This window comes from Camelus bactrianus, chromosome 16 (assembly GCF_048773025.1).
Source record: "Camelus bactrianus isolate YW-2024 breed Bactrian camel chromosome 16, ASM4877302v1, whole genome shotgun sequence".
Taxonomy (NCBI): Eukaryota; Metazoa; Chordata; class Mammalia; order Artiodactyla; family Camelidae; genus Camelus; species Camelus bactrianus.
Window position 1 is genome coordinate 33,067,712 of NC_133554.1, and position 20,124 is coordinate 33,087,835.

The window sequence follows — 20,124 nt, forward strand, 5'->3', positions numbered from 1 at the left end:
CCCCCTCCCAATCCCAACCTCTCACAGACTCTCGGTCCATCTCGCGTCCTCAGCATCCATTGGGCTCATTTTTAAAACAAAATGAAAACTAAAAGGATGCTCCCTGGCTCCCTTTCTTCACTGGCACGCGGATGATCCGGACAGGTGAAGGTGGGTGCGTGAACGATCCCTGGGGCTGGACCCTGCGCATCCCTAGGCGGCTGTCATGGCGGCCACAGTCTCTTCCTTCGCCCTCCCTGCCGCCCGGCCCCAGCGCCATTTTGAGCATCTTCCTTGCTTCCCTGTCTCCCTCCCGCTCTCCTCGCTCCTCCTTCGCTCCCTGCAGGCCAAGAGCCTCCCAACGCTGCCCAGGCTCTCCAGGCTTGTTCTCAGCATCTCCTCGGACCCTCCTCCCAAACCCAGGAGCCCTAGGGTGTCTGCGGAGCCTGAAGAGCGCTGGCGTTCGTCCCGCTACATTTTCCAGTCGGGCTCCTTGACTACTTGGAGCCCAGTTACCATCCCTGGGTATGGGCCCTGCTTCCTCAGAAAACCCCTGACTCCAATCCACTTCTCTCCACTCCTTGGCCCTGCCTATGCTCCCAGGCTTCGGGTCCCCAGGAACCTGCATTCTGGAAAAAGCCCTTCCACCCCTCTTAGGGCACAGAGGCGAGAAGCCTAGGAAACCCTGGCACCGCTCCCAATCCAGGTGAACCTCCGCGCCTCTCTCCAGGACTCCAAAACTTGTCCCCGAGGCCTCCTCTCCTTGCATCCTCTTCAGTTAGCAACACACTCTCTCCTCCACCTTTATTTCTAAGCAGGGCCAAAGGCCCTCTGTTAGGGGGTGGCAGCAACACCCCCACTCTTCTCAGAGCTGCGGGTGGAGAAGCGGGAGGCCAAATAGGGCTCCTTTTGTACCATCCGGACTTAGCCCGCCCAGGGCCAGACAAACCTGGCACTGGCCCTGAGGGAGTGAGGACCGGCCTTAGAGGGTACAGGGGATAGGGGCTGGGTCCCAACACAAACACTTATTCGTTTTTGTATTATAAAGACATTTATTTAATCTATGAAAATAATGTACAATAAATACTTTCCCCTTTTCCTATTATTAAAGAATTTCAATAAATAATCTACGGTCTAAAACTTAAAAAAAAAAAGAGAGAGAGGAAAATAGGTTCCTCTAGTTCTTTTTAAGAAAGCCCCCCTAAAGTTTAATTATTCCTGAGATTTCGTTGGAAGGACTTTACCAAACGGAATTTTTCTGTGTGATTTTTTTTTTAAAAAATGCCCGAGTGCCCAATATTTTAGAGAGAGAAGAAAAGAAGTGGATTAAATGCTAATTCAGTAATACCTGAATTTTAGCAAAACAGATAAAGGAGTCTATACGGCTTGGGGAGGGGGATCCTCGGGTTTCCCATAGGCAGCTGAAGAGGGCTGGGGTCGAGGGCCATGGGGGAAGAAGCGGGTTATTAGGGGAACTGCAGGTCGATGGCACAGAGGGTGCTGGTGAAGAAGTCCAGCTCTTCCTCGGAAAAGGGAACCAGGCTTTCGAGCGAGCCCTGGAGGCTGGGGGAGAGGCCCCCTGACAGCTGGAGACAGGAGTCGGCCGCGAAGAAGTTGAGGTCGGGCAGGACAGGCGAATCCTGCCGCTCCGGGAAGGCGTCTTCCGACAAGGGCTCGGGCTCCCGCCCTCCGGCCCCGCGCAGCGCGCCGCCGGGGATCCGCGCGCCCGCGCCCTCCACGCCAGCGGCCAAAGGCCCGGGGTCCGGGGACCCCGGTGCGACCTCGGGCGGGTGACAGCAGGCTTCTCGCGCCGCCCGCGAGGCGGAGGGGCGGCCCGGACTGGCCACGGGCTCCTCGGCGAGCTCGCTGGTGTCCTTCGGGGCGGCGGGGCAGGCCGGCTCCCCGTCGGGCGGCTCTCGGTGCTGCGTCTGCCGCTTGTGCTTCATGCGACGATTCTGGAACCACACTTTGACCTGCCTCTCGGTGAGGTCCAACAGGGCCGCGATCTCCACGCGGCGCGGCCGGCACAGGTACTTGTTGAAGTGGAATTCCTTCTCCAGTTCGAGCAGCTGCGTGTTGGTGTAAGCCGTGCGCAGCCTGCGCGCCCCGCCGCCCGCGGCCTCCGGCGGCCCCGGGCCATCTGCAGGGAAAGCAGGCTAGGCGTCAACGCGGCCCGCGTCCTCAGCCCAACCTCAGCTTGGCTGAAATAAAGACTCCCCCATCTGCCCAACAGTATCAGCAGCATCCCCGGCCCTTCCCGCCTACCAAAGCTGCTCTCTCTCCCTCTCGGCTCTTCGGTTCTTTCCCGCCCCGCTCTCACTGTCAGACCCGGCCCCGGTCAGGGCAAAGCATTCAGAGAGCCGCCGACGGGCCACGCAGTGGGTAAGGAGGGCTTCCTTTCGCCCCAGAACCTCAGAACCCCCTCCCAAGTCCTCCGAGTGGACCCTTCGATTCGTCACTTTCCAACTCAGCCTCGGGAGAGGGTTCATATAGAAAGATTGTTCCTCGCCTTCTTTCCTCCCTAGCTTCAACCCCCCCCCCCCTTAGAGCTGCAGTAGATGGGACCGAATCTTCTCCTGCTTCCAGATTACAACACATTCCCAGCAACAACACATTCCTCTACACAGATAAAGGCGAAAACCTCAATCGAAGCCTTTTCTTCTAGCACAAAAAAAAAATAAAAATAAAAAAAAAGTCCTCCTCAACCAGCTTCCAAAATCTGCTGTAGAAGAAAATAAAATGCTAGCAGCGAGAGGCCAGGCCTGAAACCCATGGGTCTAGTCTGCTTCCTCGTCCCTGCAATCGACGGGGGCAAGGAACCCCAAAAGGCTCACCACCTTTTCTACCACCCCCATCACTCCTTCTCCCCATCTCTTTCTAGTTGCCCCTCACCCCACCCCTGCCCTGCTTACCGACCTGCGGGTGATCCGACCCCGGAGGCCGGGACGGAGGAGGCGGCCGGGGGAGACGTGGCGGATTGGCTGGGTTTCTTGGCGGATTTCTTCTCTTTCATCCAGGGGAACTCGGGGGCCAGGGGAGCGGCGGGGAGCGGCGGCGGCGGCAGAGCAGGCCCATCTTCGGCTAGCTTTTGGCTCCCGGGTCTCTGAAGGGTGGAGGCACCGGGCTGCAGGCTGGGGAAGGTTTGCTCGAAAGGAGGAGGAGGAGGAATTAATGTCGACTCCTTGATTGATGAAGTTTGAAATGTCTCCAAGACAGCGGGGAAGGAAGTCAGACACTCGGCGAGCGATGGCTGGCTGTTTATAAACCCAATCTCCCTCTCAAATTCAAAATTCATGGCTTTCAATGGTGGGGGAGGGGGCCTGCGGGGGGGGCGTCAGGAGGGAGGATCGGAAGGGACCCCCCCTCCTGCCCCCCCCAGGTTTATGTGATGGAGCGATTTGGGGAGGGGAAGATTTTGCTCTTTCTTTCTTTCTTTTTTTTTTTTTTTTAATTTGGGGTCTTTATAATTGTATATTGCTGATAAATACAAGCGTATGGGGACTCTCTCTATTAAACCCAGGACGCCGGCGAAATTGCAGGGAATTCATGGTCACGGGACCGGCCTTGGCCAATCGCTTGTCTGGGCCTGGTGGAAAACAGAGAGCATTATTTGCTTTAATTGATTCAAAAACTCTAGAGGACCATGACCTGGACACCATGAGCCCCCCAGTCCTACACTCCCTCTCTAGTCCCTCCCTTTCTTCAGAATAGCTAAAGAACCTCTTTCTCTTATCCCCTGCTGAGGATGGGAGGGTCTGGAACCCTGGGAAACAAGAGAACCTAAGGGAGAACTCTTCCTCTTTTCCAAATAATTTAATAGAGTAAATTAATGATTTCATTACAAGGTCAGCATCATTCCCTTCCCTTCCCCTGACCCAAGAAAGAAAGCTGAATGAGGATTTGAATGTGGGAGGCAGAGGTAGTAGAACGAGGCTTTCGCCATTTGAGAAAGGTCTGTGTTACCGTGCTGTAAGGAAGAGATTTACAATCATCAGCACCACTATGTCCATTCCCCCCCCCCCACCCCGCCAAAAGCAACAGATAAATCTTGGAAAATCGACAAGCACTCCTAGGCTGACACAGAGGAGTGAGATAGATAGTGAGAAGCGCTTTTGGACCTCTGGCCTACATAGCTGTGTGGTCTCAGTTCCCATCTCTGCCCAGTGTTTGTAGCACTGACCCTGCTCCTCTGTCTACCTGCCCTCCTCACCTGTCCTGCACTCCTCTATGACACCCCCAACAGATGAGTTTAAGATACACATGCACCCACTCAAGCCTCAAGCCTGTATCTGCATCTATATCCAGGGACAGGAACCAGAACCAAGGTTACTGATTTAACTTCAAGAACTTTCAAAACTCAGGTCAGTGTATGGGGAGTGGGGAGCTTTCCCCACCTAGGAATACCTCTCCCATTTTTGCTATCATGCAAACAAATAAAACCCCTGGCAAGGTAGAGGAGGGGGTGGGAAAATAATGAACATGGAGGGGGTGGAAAAATAATGACCACTGAAATGGTATTCCATTTCTGGCCCCTGAGGGGAATTTTTTTTTAATGTATATTCAGAAGATCAAGATAGTATGAACTTTACAAAGTGCTGTAATTTACTGGAGGGAGGGGACACAAGACTCAGGGCCCCAGGCAATTGGTGGGAAACTAGATCTCAAAGCAGAAAATGAAAAGTCGATCAGGGGGAAGATTTTTAAATAAGTGGGTCAGAGGGACGGAGAGGAGATGAGGCGATCAATCTTAGCCCCCTGACAGCTCCCTCCGATGGCATCAAAGAATTTGGCTCTTTGGGAAAGCAGAGGGAACAGCCGAAATTCCACATCCCTTTAAAAAGCCTGGGGGTGGGGGGTGTTAGCAAAAGAGAAAGGTGATTCTGGGAGAGCAGGGAAACAGATGGGAAATGGGGACAGGGGAAGGGCGCTGCGTTGGGTGGAAAGTTTGTCTGGAGAACTCCCACGGCTCTGGCCTCCCCTCCCCCTCCCTGCTCGTGGCCGCCCAGCAAGGAGGAGAAAGCTGGTTAGCAGAGAAATGGCAACTCAGCCGGGAGCTGGAACTAGAAACTTTCTGTCAATGTAACAGCCGCGTGGGCGGTGGTGAGTATTTAAAAAGGACAGAGAAATCTGAGGAGAAGGGTGGGGGTGAAGGAGAGCCAGGATGAAAAAAAGGGGAGTTGGAGGGGGGGAGCTGCAGGGACAGGGGGGTGGCAGGTTCTGGAGGGCTCAGATCCAAGAGAGCTGCTCTGAAAACTGGGCAAACTAACCAGAGACGGTTATGCCCAACTCGGCTCCAAAGAAAGTAATTTTTGCCATTTGGAGGTGCGGATGGGGGTGGGGGTGAGGAGTGGGCACGGAAGACTCCGAATAATTGTTGTCTGGAAGTTGCGCAGGCAGGCCTGAGAAAGGGTTCTCCCTCCGGCCACCCCCTTGAGAAGCCCTGGAAGTTTTTTCACAGCCTCTCCAGCTGCCTGCAGGGTCGAGCGCTTCTCTCGGCAACAACTCCGGCTGCCCCTGCAGGAAATACGGCTCTCTCTAACCTTGCTGACAGATTTTACGGCCAGATTAGAGAACAGAAGAAAACTTGGGTGTTAAAAGGGGCCAAGAGAGCCCTCCTTCCCAGAGACACTGCTTCCCCTCCCCCTGTCGTGCTGTGAATCTTACAGCCCAGATATTCCCGCCTCGACTTTGGCTGCTTAGCTAGCTCCTGAAATCTCTCAGAGAACAGGGTAGGGGACATCAAGCCAAGGTGGCCCTTATTTTTCTTGTTGGCAATTCCAGCTTCAAGCCAAAGCTCTGTTTTTCAAACTCAAGCTAGATTCTCTGACTTGGCCTACCTTTCTCCTGCTAGATAAATAATCAATCCGCTCCACCCTCAGAGCCAAACATGGTGCTTCATCTAGTTACATCACTCAGAAAATGTTATTCAGGAAAGAGGAAGAGAGAGAGAGAGAAAGAAAAACCCTTGAGCGTTATTTGATCCCGATCAAACTTTGCACGCTCTTATGCCTTTAAATTATAGCCTGACCCAATGCTAAATTGCTTGCTGCTTGGATGAACCTAGTCCAGTTAAAATCCTACTTGGTGGTGGTGGTGATGGTGGTGGGGAGGGTGTAGAATTCAGGTTGCTTTTTTATTGTTATTTATTGTTGCATAAAGACTGTAATTACTAACCTTGGACTGCCAGGATGCAACATAAAAATGAAAATCAGTCCTGGCTTTAAGGCTGAAGGCCTGGAACGATTCTCACCGACACGCCCCTCCCCATCACTACCACCAAATATATGCTCCTAATTAAGCAATGCAGGCGCATTGCTTACAATTAGAATTATGCAACTCTTCAGCATACAGCCATCGCTTCTCTTTCAACGAATTAGCTCCATATTTCAGCCGTCCTGTCTCCTCGCTCTTATCGGCTTCAGTGACGCGGTGGTGACATTTCATCTTTGACAGACCCTCTCTATCCTCGCTCCAGTGTGATAAAACTTTTATGGAAGCACGACTAAGAAATGAAGTTTTCCCAAGGATCATGGAAACAGAGCGGCACATTAGCCAGGGGACCATTTTATTTACGCTTGGATCCAACAGCTTTTGCCACCCTCCTCCTCTCCCCTTTCCCTGGCAGGGGAAATCAAACGCGCCTCCTCTCCCTCTGCCTTGTTTTATTTAGTGATTTAATTTCACTTTAGTTTTAAGGTTTGACCTGAGAAGTCTAGGCCTCAGATTTTTTTTTTTAGATTAAATCATTTTCCTTTGTTTTCATTTTAGACCCAATGGTGGTTGGGCTTCAGGTCACGTGACGACTTCTTTGTAGCTCCGGAAGAGAACTGTGAAGTTTAGGTTGCGTGGAAGAAACAGTAATCGGCCAGATTTTTTTGTTGTTGATGGGGTGGAGGGTGAGAGGGGTGAGGAGGTTGTGACCAAAGGAGCAAAAAGACAAAAGGTCAATGAATGAGAAAAACTGAGAGGCAAAGAAGCCAAACAGAAAGACCTAGAGAGAGCACCCGAGTTCCCCTTACCCTCAACTTGTTAGTTAAATCTAAGCTAAAGAAGTTGGCAGAAGGTTCCAAGCTTGTGTGTAAGAAAAAGCACATAAACCTGAGACACAGCAAGGGGGAGGTAGGGGCCTGAGCAGTGGACAAAAAGGCCAAGATAGGGTCTTCAACGTCCTTCTTCCCTTGGGAGAAATTTGGCAGTCAGCAGCCTGCTCTGCTATCTAAATTGGACCACCAGGACAAGATAAAATTGATAACAGAAAGTTTATTCAAGAATTGTTTGACAGACAACCCTTTTAAGTAAGGAAAAAAGTAACTACAGAAGAACAAAGAAAGTTCCAAGAGGGAATTAACTCTAATTCTACAAATTCAGGACTATACAGTGACAATTAGGAGCTGAGTTCATGCCTTTTAGAACTAATTACAATTGCTCATAAGTACGAGTTTAACATAAATCTACAGCTCTTTTCTAGAGTACAATAATAACTAAAATAGCTGGTTTTACATGACAGGGAACACAACGTCTTTTATAACAAGTAAATACTAAAAAAGTACAATTTTTTCCTTTTTCCCTCATATAAATACATAATGTAGGGGGATAAATAATACAAAAAAGAAAATATTTTAACAGGCTATAACCAATAAATATATATGAAAATGTTCACTAGAACACACACTTTTTGAGCGATGCTAGACTCCTGCAGGCCCAGGCATCTCTCACAGTTGTTTTTATATCCATTAAAATGTAAACTCTAAGTGCAACAAAAGTGTCCTGTCCAGGGTTGAGCAAGGCTCAAAGGCCCAGCTGCAGCCCCTGCCTGGGACAGACAGTTTGTTAAAATATACCCTGTTTTCACGTTAAGTCAAGAGAGCAACAGGAGAAAATAAAAGTGTAGAACCTCGTGCTGCCAACTGCCTTCTGTGGCGAGAGGGGGATGGACCTGGAGCTGAGATGGGAGGCAGCGGAATGGGCAAACCTTCAGTCCTGACAACTTGCCTGCCCTCACCTCCCAGATTTTCCATAAAAGACAAATATATATATATATAGACAGCTCTGATTTTCAGGATCTCTCACCCTCCCTGAGCCCTCTGAAGACTATAATTGATGGGGGCGGGGTATAGATATTAATGTCCTAGAGCAGGAAAATGTGTGACTAGAAATGGAGGCAGTGCCCAATCAACCTCAAATAGATGTGAAGAAATTTGAAGTTTCAGGAAGGCGGGAGGGGGACGTGTTTCGTGCCCTTGGGTTTTTGAAATGTGTTTTAAATTTTTTTTTAAAGGAGAATTGTCAGGAAAAAAATCAAGATTTGGAAGAATTAACCACAGAGACACAGAGATGGAAGGTAAGTTGGCTGGTGATGGCCTAGCCATCTTGTCTGTTTTTTGAAATGTGCTTCTCTGCCTGTTTCCCTATCTCCTCTTCCTCTGTGCCATTCCCGAGGGTGGAATTCCAACTGGGTATTGCTGGAGGCCTGGGGTTGATGGGGTCATCTCCAATCTGCTGTGGATTCCTTTCCAGTGGGTTGGCAGGCAAACTGACCAAGGGCTGCAGGACAGTTTTAAAAAGCAACCTCTCAGGCCAGGGGGAGGGGAAGGAGCCCCAAGACCCTTTCTTCCCAGAAAGCCTGACTGCCACCTCCCTGCCCCTATCTTTCAGACCTCCAGAACTCCACAGCCTCTGCCCCTCCTGGGTCTCCCCTACTCCAGGACCTCATCCCTCAGCCCTCCATCTCCCATCACAGGTGTGTTAATTTGGGCGCTTCTTGGATTCTACCCTGAGGAGGAGGCGCATGGTGAGAGGAGAGGTCTGTGTAGGTGGGGTGGGGGTCGCAGGGTCCGTGGTGCTGGCTGGGGGCCATAGGGGGCCCCCCGTTGTAGTCCAGGTTCCCCGAGGGGTGATGGGAAAGGTGGTTGAGGCCGTAGAGGGAGGGGCCGGCAGGGGGCGGCAGCGGATCCGCGTAGCCGCCCCCGCCCACGTAAACCGGGCTGCCCTGCATGGTGGGCGTCCCGTAGGCGCCCCCGTTGGCTTGCAGGACGTGAGGCTCGTAATCGGGCGCCGGGGTCTGGGGGTACTTCTGCGGGGCGCCGCAGCCTTTGAGAGGGGGCTGGTAGTTGGAGGGCAGCGCATAGGCATTCTGGTGGGCTTTGCCGAAGGCGGGCGGGGACGGGCTCTCATAGCTGGGGGTCATGGAGTGCAAGGCGTTCATGAAGCCGGCGGTTGACTGCATGGGCTGCGGAGGGCTGCCGGCGGGGGAGGGGCCCCCCGAAGACGAGGCCAGGCCCTTGGCCTTCTGGTCCTTCTTGTACTTCATGCGCCGGTTCTGGAACCAGATCTTGATCTGCCGCTCGCTGAGGTTCAGCAGGTTGGCCATCTCCACGCGGCGCGGCCGGCACAGGTAGCGGTTGAAGTGGAACTCCTTCTCCAGCTCCACCAGCTGCGCGCTGGTGTACGCCGTCCGCGCCCGCTTGGACGCCGCCGACCCCGGGGGGCTCTTGTCCCCTCCCCCGCCGCCGCCCCCGCCGCCCCCGCCGCCTCCTCCGCCTCCTCCTCCTCCTCCGCCACCGCCGCCGCCGCAACCCTCCGCTGGATCCGAGGGGGAGGGGTGGGAAGGGGAGAAAATGAAATAAAAGATAATTACTGAACACGCCGAAATTGAATGCATCGTTTCTTAATAAATCCAGGCCTGGACTCGGAGCCCCCGCCGCCCTCCCCTTCGCGTCCCCGCCTCCTCCTCTCCCCCCACCCCCACGCCCGTCGCATTAGCGGACACTCTATAATAGTGGCATTTATTAAGAGACCTGTTCTCCTCTCGCTGCCCCAGCTTATGAAAATTTGATCATGTCACGCAGACAGAGCCGCATGGCCATTTATTTAGGGCTGGATTTTCTCGCGCACGCTCTCCCCACCTTATCCCCAATTTTAGGTGTGGTAGACACCCTTCCCACCTCCACCACGCCCCGTCCAGTGGACAGGGTAGGTGCCTGAGAACCCTTGGGGGGGTCTGGACATTCTGGGCAGGGCACGAAAGTGTGGCGCGAAGAGGTTGCGATGCCTGGAGGCCGGGACCCAGGGCCGCCCGAGCGATTGTGATTAATACCCACAGTAATCATACTTAATAATAATCAATCGTTGACGACTCTGCGTCTACTGGCAGCGTTTCGTGGCTCTGCGGCCTTGCGAAGGGCTGAGGCTGAGCACCTGGCCTTCTGGAGCCCTCAGAAACTCAGGTGGAGGGTGGCAGGAGGGAGAGGGAGTTGGCGGGGTCAGGGGTCATCAGGTGGTGGGGGGCACGGGAAATGCGCCGCTGCCGCTGCCGCCACCTGATATTGTTCCCAGACCGCCGCCTGGGCGCCTAGGGGCTGGGTGTTAGAATAACACTGACATTCCTGGCCCGGACAAAAGCTGACGGCGAGGAAGGCAGAGAGCTGGTACCTGTGCCGGGGGAGCTGTTTTTCAGCTTGGACGTTTGCCTCGACTCTTTCATCCAGGGGAATATCTGTTTGGTGAGGGTGGAGTTGGAGCCAGGACCGCACTTGGGAGGGCCGCTTTTGCTGGGCCCGGCCCCGTTACTGCTGTTGCTAGTGGTACTGGTAGGTGCGGCGCTGGGCGGGGGTGAGCCGGGCGGGGCGGGCAGGGGCTCCGGGGCCAGGCCCGGCCTCATGCAGCTGCCGTTGAGCTCCTTGCTCTTGGCATGCGGGGCGGCATTGCCCAGGGACTGCAGCGAGCACGCCGAGCGCTGGTAGTCGCCCTCCAGTTGCGTGGCGGCCTGGAAGGGGGGTTGGGGGGGCCCATCATAGCCGAAGCCATTGCTGCCAGGGTATGAGGAGTAGCCTCCGAAGAGTGCCGACGCGGCGTTGTCGTAATAGGTGGCTTTCTGCATCGCTTGGCGAGGCCCGGGCAGTGGGTGGCAACTTGCAAGGGTCTGATACCCTCACGACCGGACATTGGCACCCCTGGGGGTCACGTGGCACGCCGGACCCCCCTCCCTGTTCTGCCCCCCTCCTCCCGAGGTCTGTTCGTAGCTTTTGACCTGCAGGGTGAGAGAAGAGACACAGGGGGAGAAGAGGACTGGGGCTCGAATCCATCTTAGGAACTGAAAAGGGAACTGACATCAATAGGGTTTTTTCTTCTCCCCAACCTAATGTCTTCCCAGCAGATGCTGAGGCCACTTTCTTGACCTGAAATAGATTTTTCTTATTTCAGCCACTTTAATTTTAAAAGAAGAAGCCCACCAATTTTCATTTCCACTTAAAAAATAAGGACTCTACTCCTTTGGGGACTGCCTAGATATAGAATCTTATATATTGCAAGGGCCATTGCTTCTCTCCTGCCTGCACACTAGCCCCTGACCTCTCCTCCTCCCTCTCCCTACCCCCGCCCCAACTCTGGGATAGGGTGGCTCAAGTTTGGGGGGGGGGGACTAATAGGCTCCAAAATAAAAGCGTCATCAACACCCTCCTCTGAGCTGAGAGGCCTCCTGCCTTTGCCTCCATCTAGGTCTCTTTCATCCAAGCAGAGTCTAGCCTGGAGAAAAAAACTGAGGATCTCCAAAAGAGGCAGGAGGGAGAAACAGGTTGAGCAGGGAACCTTCTGGTGTGAGCTCTTCTCTCCCTCCCTTCCCACCTCATGAAGACAACCACAGCCTGACTTAGAAACTTCCTGAAGATTTTTAACCTCCAGAGCTAGTGGAACTGGCTCCTCCATGGCCCTGCTACAGGTACCACCACTTCCCAGTCTGAATCTTTGCTAGCCAAGTCTGGGACCCCACAGCCAGCAGCCTCCATGGGGCTCCCAAATGGAACAGGATTGTTTCCATTTCCCCGACCATTTGGCCTAGGTTCCCCCCACCTCCATTTTTTTTCCATCAGACTCAATTTTTCCCACACTTTTCTTGACAGTCTGTTTTCTTTGATTTCCCCAAAAGAAGAAAAGAAGAAAGAAATTGGATAACTGCTGGACTTTTCTACCAAGAGATGAGAAAGTGCCTTCTGAAAGAGAACAAGTTTCCCTAGGAAAAAAAGTAAACAAAGCAATCTGAACAATATTATTCTCTGGGTTGGAAACAGGGAGCCCCTGTTTACTGAAGTTCTCTGAGGCAAAAAAAAAAAATCATTATTTTAATGCAAGCTTTAAAAGTGTGCTGGAAAAATAAAGGTTCAAGTTTTCATAGGATTTTGTGTATTTCTTCTGAAACTTCTGACTGCATCTCACCCCCACATCTGTCTTCCTAACCTCTCCCTATCACTTTTCATAAAACCTCCAGACTGACCCTCTCTTCTGATATGCGAGTTTGAACTATTTAAATCTCATTCAGCCCAGCTGGTCAACTCCAAAGAAAACTAAAAATAGGAAAATAAAAGGAGTACAGGTGGAGGAAGTCCCTCCCACACATAAATCCCTTTCTCAATGGCACAGATTTATACTCAAAAGGGAGCCCAGTAGCCCTGAGTTCCTATTGGTTTCTGGGAAGAATTTGTTTCTGGGAAATACACATGAGTCTGCAAAGCAGCAAGTCCTTTCAGGGAGGAGAACCAGAGTTCAATTGACCAGGCTGACCCAATCCCTTTATTATTATTACCATTATCCTCTGATGATTTAACCAAAATTAGCTTTGGAGCAGCCCTGGCTGAAGGGGGAATTAATTAACAGGCATCAGTTGAGTTTGTTATTAATAGATAGGAGAATGAAATAAAAACGTTGGAGGTGGTTGGATGGCTGGCCCTGGCTTTATTTAGTCTAAATGATTGTTACAGTAGTAATGATGTTGATGATGATGATGATGATGATGATGATAATAAAACAATAATTCGACTAGACGCCTGGGGCCGAAATTCCTGTCGCTCCCCCTCCAATAAACCCACAAACCATCGCAGGACCGAGGCAGGAGCGTGTGGGAAGCTAGAAGCCAGAGACGTGATAGGAAAGAATGGAGACTCCGCCGGCGGCGAGAAAGGGCCAGGAAGGTTTGTGGATGGAGTTAGCCTCCGGCTGCCGCCGCCGGGCTGTCTCAGCCCTGGGCGACTACCTATGTTGGCCCAAGGAGGCGAAGAGAAAGCGTTTAGGATGCGGAAACGGTTAGCGGCGGCAGGTTCCAAGCACACTGGGCGAAGGGCCGAGCCCTAGGGCAGCAGCAAGTTTGGGCTCTGGAGGTAACCGAATTAAAAGGCGCCTTAGCAACTCCGCACCAGGACTTTGCCAGGCCGTGCTCGGCTGGAGGGCGCAGAGGCCTGGCTGGTGGGACAGTGAGAAGAGGGAAAGATGCGGAGGGGATCCGAGATCTGGGGATCTAGGAGAAGGGGGGTGGGGAGCAGCTCTACCAAGCCAAACATGTCTATTTCCCTTGCCTCCATGTTGGAAAAATCCAGGCTCCATATGGCTTCTCAAGAGAGAGGGAGGGAGGGAAGGAGACGGTGGCTCCCGGCTTCCCCCCAGGGTCTCGCTGGAGAAGGGCGGTGAGCCACCCCAAGAAACCCACCTTTCCAGGCACACCCCCGAAAAGCTGGGGAGAGTAACAATGGCTAGGGAAGCCCCAGGAGAGGGTCTAGGCCACCTTCCAGGACTTCAAAAAATAATTAATAGAAGGAAGAAAAATAAAAGAAAAGAAAGGAAGAGAGAAAAAGGTTAGGCACTTCTTAGCAGCCGGGCAAAAATTCAGCCCAGAATCTGGCTGCTGAAGGAAAAGAGAGGAGAAAGGAGAGAAACAGGAAGAGAGAGGGAGAGAGGGAGAGAAGGAGGGAGGGAGGGAGAGAGAGAGAGGAGAGAGAGAGAGAGAGTCGCTGCGTGGAAGGAAGCTTAAAGCTTGTGAACTCTTCTTGAACCGAGATTGGAGTCATATGGGCCATAAATCATTGAGACATACTCTCCGCCATTCACAAACTGATAGCCTATTTCAGTCCAGCTTACCTTAGCCACCGACGAGGGGAGAACAGGCAGACATAATATATATTCACATCGAGCCCCAGCGCGAGCGGCAGGCGAGAAATCTCCCCTCCTTGAAGGCAAAGGAAAAAAAGACCACTGTTTAAAGCTGCGTCGCCCCCCCCACCCCCAATAGCCACCCCGGCTGGGGAGCCCGAGGGGCAGACCGGCCGGAGGAGCCGCGCGGCGTCCGCTTCAATTCACTCGGCTTAGGAGCGGGGGTGCGCAGGAGGGAGGGGGTGGGGGAGCGGGAAAAAAATAGAAGAAGACCGAAAGGTGCTCGGGCGGCTCAGCTCGCGGAGAATCCAGCTCCGGGCTCCGGCACGGCCAAGCCGCCACAGTGTGGTTGCCCTATAAGACTGGTACGCCCTACTCTCCGTAACAATGGCCTCTGCTTTTGCACAGGGAAAAAAACCACACAGACACACACACACACACTCACTCACTCACACACACACACACACAAGCTCACACACACACCCCCACCTCTCCCCCTTTAGCGAGCTTAGATGCCTGATAAGGAAAGAAGGTGATGGTGGTGATGGGGGAGGGGGGATTTTTAAATATACCCCCGCCCCCGGCAAAAAAAGAAAAAAAAGAGTGAGAAAGAAAAGAAGGTAGAGATTTTGACTTCTGTTTTTGTTTTTTAAGAACAGGTAAGTTTTTAAATTGAGGGTTTTGGCTGGGGAGGAAGAGGAGCGCAAAGACTTGGCAAAGCCCGTGTAGTTCACAGCTCCTCTGCCCCATCACTAATAAACCCTTTTTAGTCTAATTGGGGAAGTCGCTTGGGAGGCCTAGTCAAAGGCCCTGGCCTCCCCGGGGTGGGGTGGGGGTGCTGGGTGCTCCTCCGCATTCATTCCAAGTGAGAACACTTTTTTTTCCCCAAGTTGTTTCTCTCCTCCGGGACTGGTGGCGGGTCTCCCGCCCTCCCGCTCTGGCTCCCTCCTTCTGAGTCTCCCATTCTCTGTCTCTTCTCTTCCCTACACCCTCACTATTCCTCCTCTCTCCCGGCAAATCTCCAGGCCCAGTTTCCAACTGGTAGAGGGGAAGGCCAGACCTTTTTTTTTTTTTTTTAACATCCCCCCTCCCCCCATTTTTGAGAACAGACAACAAGCGGTGAGTGATTATTTTAAAAATCCAGACCATCTTGCAGGGGGAGGGGGATTGAGGAGAGGGTGACAAAAGGAGGACTCAGTGTTTAGCTTGAGCTCCAGACTCGGCTGGCAATAGAAGCTGTAAGAACTTGACTAAGAAGTTTCTGTTAAGATTCTCACCTCTAGATAGGCAGAAGAAGCTAAGAGGTGATAAGGACATTTGTACTTCTAAGATTAGAAGAACCAGCAAAATGGCTTAATTTTAAATGCAGTGGCAGAAGAGATGGAGGATGGTTATTTTTATTATTATTCAGAACAAACCTGTTTATTTCTCTTAGGTCTGCAAGATTTTAGGATTCTTGGCACAAGTGAGGAAAACTACAAAAGCTAAACTTTTCTTAGGGTGTGTTTGAGAAGGGCAGGAAAAGGCAGGAGGCCTGTAGGAGGAAGCCAGGAGGTAAGAATGTAGGTGTCTGCAGATTTGGGGTGGGGGTGGGGGAAGAGCCATTCCTGGTGGAGGAACAAGACAAAAAGAGCACCAGGACATTTCCAAAAGCAGGAGTGTTTGCAACTGCCCAACTGCTGACTCTGGACTTAGGGGGTAAAATAGAAGGCCGACAGTCTCTCTTTTCTACAAAGGCAGCTTGGAAATCTTGTTCTCTTAACTCCGCGTAGACAGAGCCAGCCACTACCCTGTGACTTCCTGGTTAGAATCTTTGGCTTTTGCCTTCTCCCATCTGGATGAACCAGGAGAGATGAGACTGGGAGAAAAAGGTGAGAGATGGTCTCCAGCTATTGTCTTCCCTCCAGGAGAGGGTGGCTGTGTCTGGCAAAGCCTCCTTCACATCCTCTGGCACCTCACTCACAGGCTTAGCTTTGGGCTGAGAAAGGGTCCTGCTCTCTTAGGGAGTGGTCCCTGGCTTCCTCTGGCCCCCACTTCTTCCAGGCCCACCAAGTCAAGCTTCATGGACTGAAGCAGTTTCCTGGGGCCCAGATGAATGAGGGTGGAGGTGGGGACCCATGGCCTCCCTACCTTCCAGCAATAAGAACTGCCTGCCTGAAGAGCCTCCCACTGTGATGTCCAGAGGATCCTACCACCTGCCTAGAGAGCTGGGAGTTGGTGGCTGAGGGAAGGGTGTTGGGGAGGTGAAGATGGAAGGTGGAAGCCATTTTTCTGTATTTATTAGTATCAAGGAAAGAAAATGCCCAAGTCAGATCCAGTGTTGGGGCTCAAGCCAGGAACCTCAGAGAGAGCAGTTAGGGCTGCCTGAGTAGTGTCTGCAGAGTCTGTCCTGAGATCTGGTTAGAGACCTGCTAGGTTGGACCCTATGTTTGGGGCTGGTGGGTTGCCCAGGGAGGCTTCCAGAGGTTTAAGGGAACAGCACCTCTGGGTCTTTTCCTTCTTAAAATTAAAGTCAAGAAGGCATCTCAGACCCTCCAGCTCGCCTAGCTGTTGCTACCTTTAGCTAGGGAGGGTCACTAGGAAATTAAGAGAAGAGGTCCTGGAAGCCTGTGGGACTGCATAGCTTTGCCTCAAGGAATAAAAAGAGTACCCAGAGGGCACCCAGCCAGCCACGGGCCTGCAGGAGGATTGGCCTGGAGCTGAGCCGAGGGTAGAGACAGCAGTGGACCCCTCCCCTCCCGGAGCCTCAGCTCATGTGGTCCCTTCTGGCTATACAAGGAGGTGGGGTGCAGTGGTGTGGGAGTGAAAAGGAGGACTGGGAACAAGAAAGCTAACGTGGAGAAAAATCTCAGAGGATAAGCGCCCACAAATGCGGTAGGAGATGGAGTGGGGGGCTTCTTTATTCATTCTGAGAGTAGAGTCAATTTGAAATGCTTGGGATGCAATTAGATCCCAGTTTGTTTTCTTTCTTGCCTTTTTATTCCTTTTCTTGGAGATTTGTGGTTCACTGATTGCCCCTGTTTGGGGCTGGGAGGGTCAGGAGCAGAGAGTAGAACGGGCAACCCCAGGGCACCCAATTTGTTTGAGGTGTCGCTTCAGGCTAGGGACCCTCCAAATTTCAGGGGACAAAGGAGGGGCAGTGAGGGGCCTGGGCAGGGACCTTAGGGTGGGAAACACCATAAGGGTCTGAGAGAAGACATTGGGGTCTGGACAGTGAATTTGTGATTTTAGGGGCAGACTAGAGAGAGGAGAGGGAACAGTCTTTTCCTGGATTCAATGGAGGAAACTTGAGCAACTTACCAAGTGTGGGAGAGAGAAATTGAAAAAGAAAAATTGAAAGATTAAGACATAGAAACCTTAGTGTAAGCTAATAAGGGCAGGAATTAATAATAAAGGTAAAAATTAGAGAAAATGTCCCCCTCTCTGATTCAGTTTCCCCAGAGCCAGAGCACCCGGCACTCCCCTCCCCACCTCCTAATCCGTACCCAGTACCGGGGAACCTGGAGCCCTTAAAACCCCCTTTAGTGGTCACTGGCTGCCCACCCTTCCAGGCCTTAGGGGGATCATGTCTGTTTCTCTCTCCCCCCAAAAAACCATCAAAGAGCAAACGAAAATTCTCCTCTCAGTAAGGACAAACTGGCTGGCTCCTTTAAAATCGATTTCTGATATCAGCCTTGGGGCGACCAAGGATCCTGCCCCCCGCTAAGGCAGCCCCACATTCGCCTGGCCCTCCGGGCTCACGGAGAAGCCAGGACCTGGGAGTCCAGGGCGAGGCGTTTAGCGATCTCTTTCATTCTGGTCCTTTCTGGGTTCCCCGTCCTACACTCTTCCAGCTTCACTGCCAAACTTTGTGGCTGTGGCAGAGTCCTGAAAAGTTCACACATGCACCCGAATCTCCATCTCTTTGAAATAAAGATTTAAAAGCTGGGGGTTGTAAAATGGGAATTGCTGCTGAAGACTGCTCTCGGTTTCTGGATCCCCAACTCCCACCGCTGTAAGATGCCCTAGCTGGAAGGAACAAAGGGGCGGAGAGGAAAGAAGCCCCACGCCTCTGTAGACCCGGCTCAGCAGAAGCAGAGATGGAAAGAAGAAAAAGGCCGCTAAGGTTGGAGAAGAAAAACCCAAGATGTACTCCTCCCCCACACCAGGCGTCAGAGCGGGAAAAGGAGACAGGACAAAACAGGGCGGCCACGAGGGTTTGCAAAGTCTGCTCCGCGACCACGGAAGCCGCCCTAACGCGCTGATAAGCGGATGGTGGTGCTGTGGGCCAAGTCAGGGCAGGTGGGCACCTTGTTGGCATCTGAGCCCCTCTGAATCTGGGGTCCATGTCATTTAGAATCTCAGTCCCGGACTGGCAAACCCCACCCCAGGGGATGTAGAGACAAAGGTGGACAGAGGGAGAATCTTGGACAGCTTGGGGTGGGGTGGGGGGGGTTGCTGGGGAAGGAAGGGAGAATTTAGCAAGAGAGGAACAGGGGCCCAGCCTGCTGAGAGGGACTGTGCAGGTCTCTCCTGACAGATTGGATGTCTCTCTCCCCGTGACCTCTGTTTAGCAGACAATAACTCACCGGATTAATGACCAATCAGCGGAAGGCCTCCCAAACTGCCTCCAAATATAAAACTCCAAAGTCAGAATGGGATAGGGCCAGAGTCAGGGCCTGCTGGCCCTTTTGTTTATTCCCTTTCTTCTCTCAAAATAGAGTTTGAGGTAAGACTTTAAGAAGTAGATTACCTGGCCAGAGACTGATTTCCAGAATCCCAAAGATGAATTTGTTTCCCATCTCTTCCATTTTCTCCATCAGAATTCATATCCCTGACCACACTTTTCAAGGCAGTCTAGAAAATTCCCCTCCTCTGCTAGCCTCATATCCCTGGTCCTACAAGAAATGTCCCTTCTCACAACCATGTAACATTTGAGAAGCCCCACTTCTTTTGAATTTTATCATTTTTCCCCCACTTAGGGGAAGATATGGAAAATAAAATAGGACAGGGGCCATCTACCTTGCAGGCCTTCTGTCCTGGCTGCCCTGAGAGGAGACCTGGTATAGTGCTGTGGTACCCTGCGTGTGCCCTCTCACCAGAAGGAAGGGCTCAAAGACTCGGAGGTCAGGGCAGTGGTGGCCTGTTGTCACAGAATCTAAATTCTGAAACCACAGTTCAGTCCCTGGGCTGGAGTAGGAGGAACTACAAAAGCTGCATTCCCAGAAACTCCAGCCTCAGCTCCTGGCAGGGAAAGTGCCTGCTCTGTGAAGCTGAGCCCCCTCCTTCCTTAGCCCCACTCCAAATGTCAATCCAGCCCAACCCAGCCAACTAGTCCCTCCCACTGCTTTCTGTCTCCTCTGCTCTAAGCCTGGGCTTCTCCTTTGCTGAGAATAAGGACACTTTCAGAATGAGGAATAGTCCAGATTCCAATGGATTTACTAGAGCCAGTCAGAGTGAGCAACCACTGCTCTGAAATATACAAACTCCCTGTATATTGCAAATATGCATGCAGTGATTTCTATACCCAGATGCAGGAGCTGCTCCCAAGCACTAGAGAGTCACTCAAGGTCAGAACTAGGAAGAACTCAGGGAGGGCCAACCCTTCCATTGTTACAGATAGAGAAACTGAGGCCCAGAGCCAGGGAGTGACTTGTCTAAAGTCATACTTGGGATAGCCTTGGGAATCAGGAGGCTCGGATTCTAGGCAGTCCAGATTGGCTGTGGGATCTGAAGCAGAGAACTCACTGGGCCTCAGTTGTCCCCTTCTGTAAAGCCAGAGCATATGTATGGAGGGGAGGGCTTGGGCTAAATGATCTTCCGAGGTCCTATTTTGGGCTGACAGTTTGTGGTTCTCTGTGCGTACTGATATGAAAGTGGGCAAAAATAAGCAGTAATAAACTGAGTCAGACAATGGACACCATCTCAGCCAAACGCAAACTATTTCCTCCTAGGAGTTAAATGCATACATTCCCACTGCTGAGTCCCAGTCCAAGTCCTGGACCTCCTGGTCCCCACAGAGGCTGGTGCACTGATTTTTACTGCTCTTCAGTGTTGAGGGTGGGTTGTTTTCCACCCTCAACACCAAATTGAAAGTGCTATTTTTGGACACAGCATCCTGAGCAGTAAATAATTAATTTGTGTAATTAGAGGAGGAAGGCTTCAACCTGGCAATTTTTAACCAGGAGTCAATGCACCCATTGTACCAGCCTGGCCTTCTCACCCGACCCCCAACTCTGCCCACACACCTAC

The 20,124-nt window shown here is 52.1% G+C and overlaps 2 protein-coding genes and 1 long non-coding RNA gene across 17 annotated transcripts in view; 1 reads left to right on the forward strand and 2 right to left on the reverse strand.

Moving 5' to 3' along the window:
* Nucleotides 1-1,128: 1,128 nt before the first annotated feature.
* On the reverse strand, nt 1,129-3,398 carry HOXB2 (homeobox B2). Its single transcript, XM_074342981.1, has 2 exons — nt 2,896-3,398; nt 1,129-2,119 (listed from the first exon to the last, which is right to left on the reverse strand). Exons 1-2 carry the CDS (start codon nt 3,272-3,274, stop codon nt 1,446-1,448), a joined length of 1,053 nt encoding a protein of 350 aa, XP_074199082.1. The 5' UTR covers nt 3,275-3,398; the 3' UTR covers nt 1,129-1,445.
* Nucleotides 3,399-3,640: 242 nt separating this feature from the next.
* The window catches only part of LOC141573615 (uncharacterized), a 58,289-nt gene continuing 41,805 nt past the window's right edge, over nt 3,641-20,124 (forward strand). Inside the window, exons 1-6 of one of the 5 annotated variants that reach the window (XR_012499505.1) lie at nt 3,641-5,079; nt 6,748-6,836; nt 8,258-8,320; nt 8,635-8,719; nt 11,476-11,695; nt 11,903-12,145. This is a non-coding gene — a long non-coding RNA (uncharacterized LOC141573615). Of the gene's footprint in view, nt 5,080-6,747; nt 6,837-8,257; nt 8,321-8,634; nt 8,720-9,308; nt 9,621-11,475; nt 11,696-11,876; nt 12,146-20,124 lie in introns of those variants that run through there. The other 4 variants (XR_012499503.1, XR_012499504.1, XR_012499502.1 and 1 more) reach the window with 4 other exon arrangements.
* Nucleotides 7,220-20,124, reverse strand: part of HOXB3 (homeobox B3) — a 54,917-nt gene continuing 42,012 nt past the window's right edge. For 10 of the 11 annotated variants that reach the window (XM_074342973.1, XM_074342972.1, XM_074342979.1 and 7 more), the window contains 3 exons: nt 13,882-13,969; nt 10,411-11,008; nt 7,220-9,561 (listed from right to left, as the gene is read on the reverse strand). In XM_074342973.1, the coding sequence (XP_074199074.1) occupies nt 8,714-9,561; nt 10,411-10,858 (1,296 nt within the window). In that variant the 5' untranslated portion in view covers nt 10,859-11,008; nt 13,882-13,969 and the 3' untranslated portion in view covers nt 7,220-8,713. Of the gene's footprint in view, nt 9,562-10,410; nt 11,009-13,881; nt 13,970-14,063; nt 20,109-20,124 lie in introns of those variants that run through there. The other variant, XM_074342976.1, reaches the window with a different exon arrangement.

Coding starts and splice junctions, on each gene's coding strand:
- HOXB2 (XM_074342981.1), bottom strand. CDS start 3,274: ATGAATTTTGAATTTGAGAGGGAGATTGGGTTTATAAACAGCCAGCCA. Junction 2,120..2,895: donor CGGGGTCGGATCACCCGCAG/GTCGGTAAGCAG, acceptor CTTTCCCTGCAG/ATGGCCCGGGGCCGCCGGAG.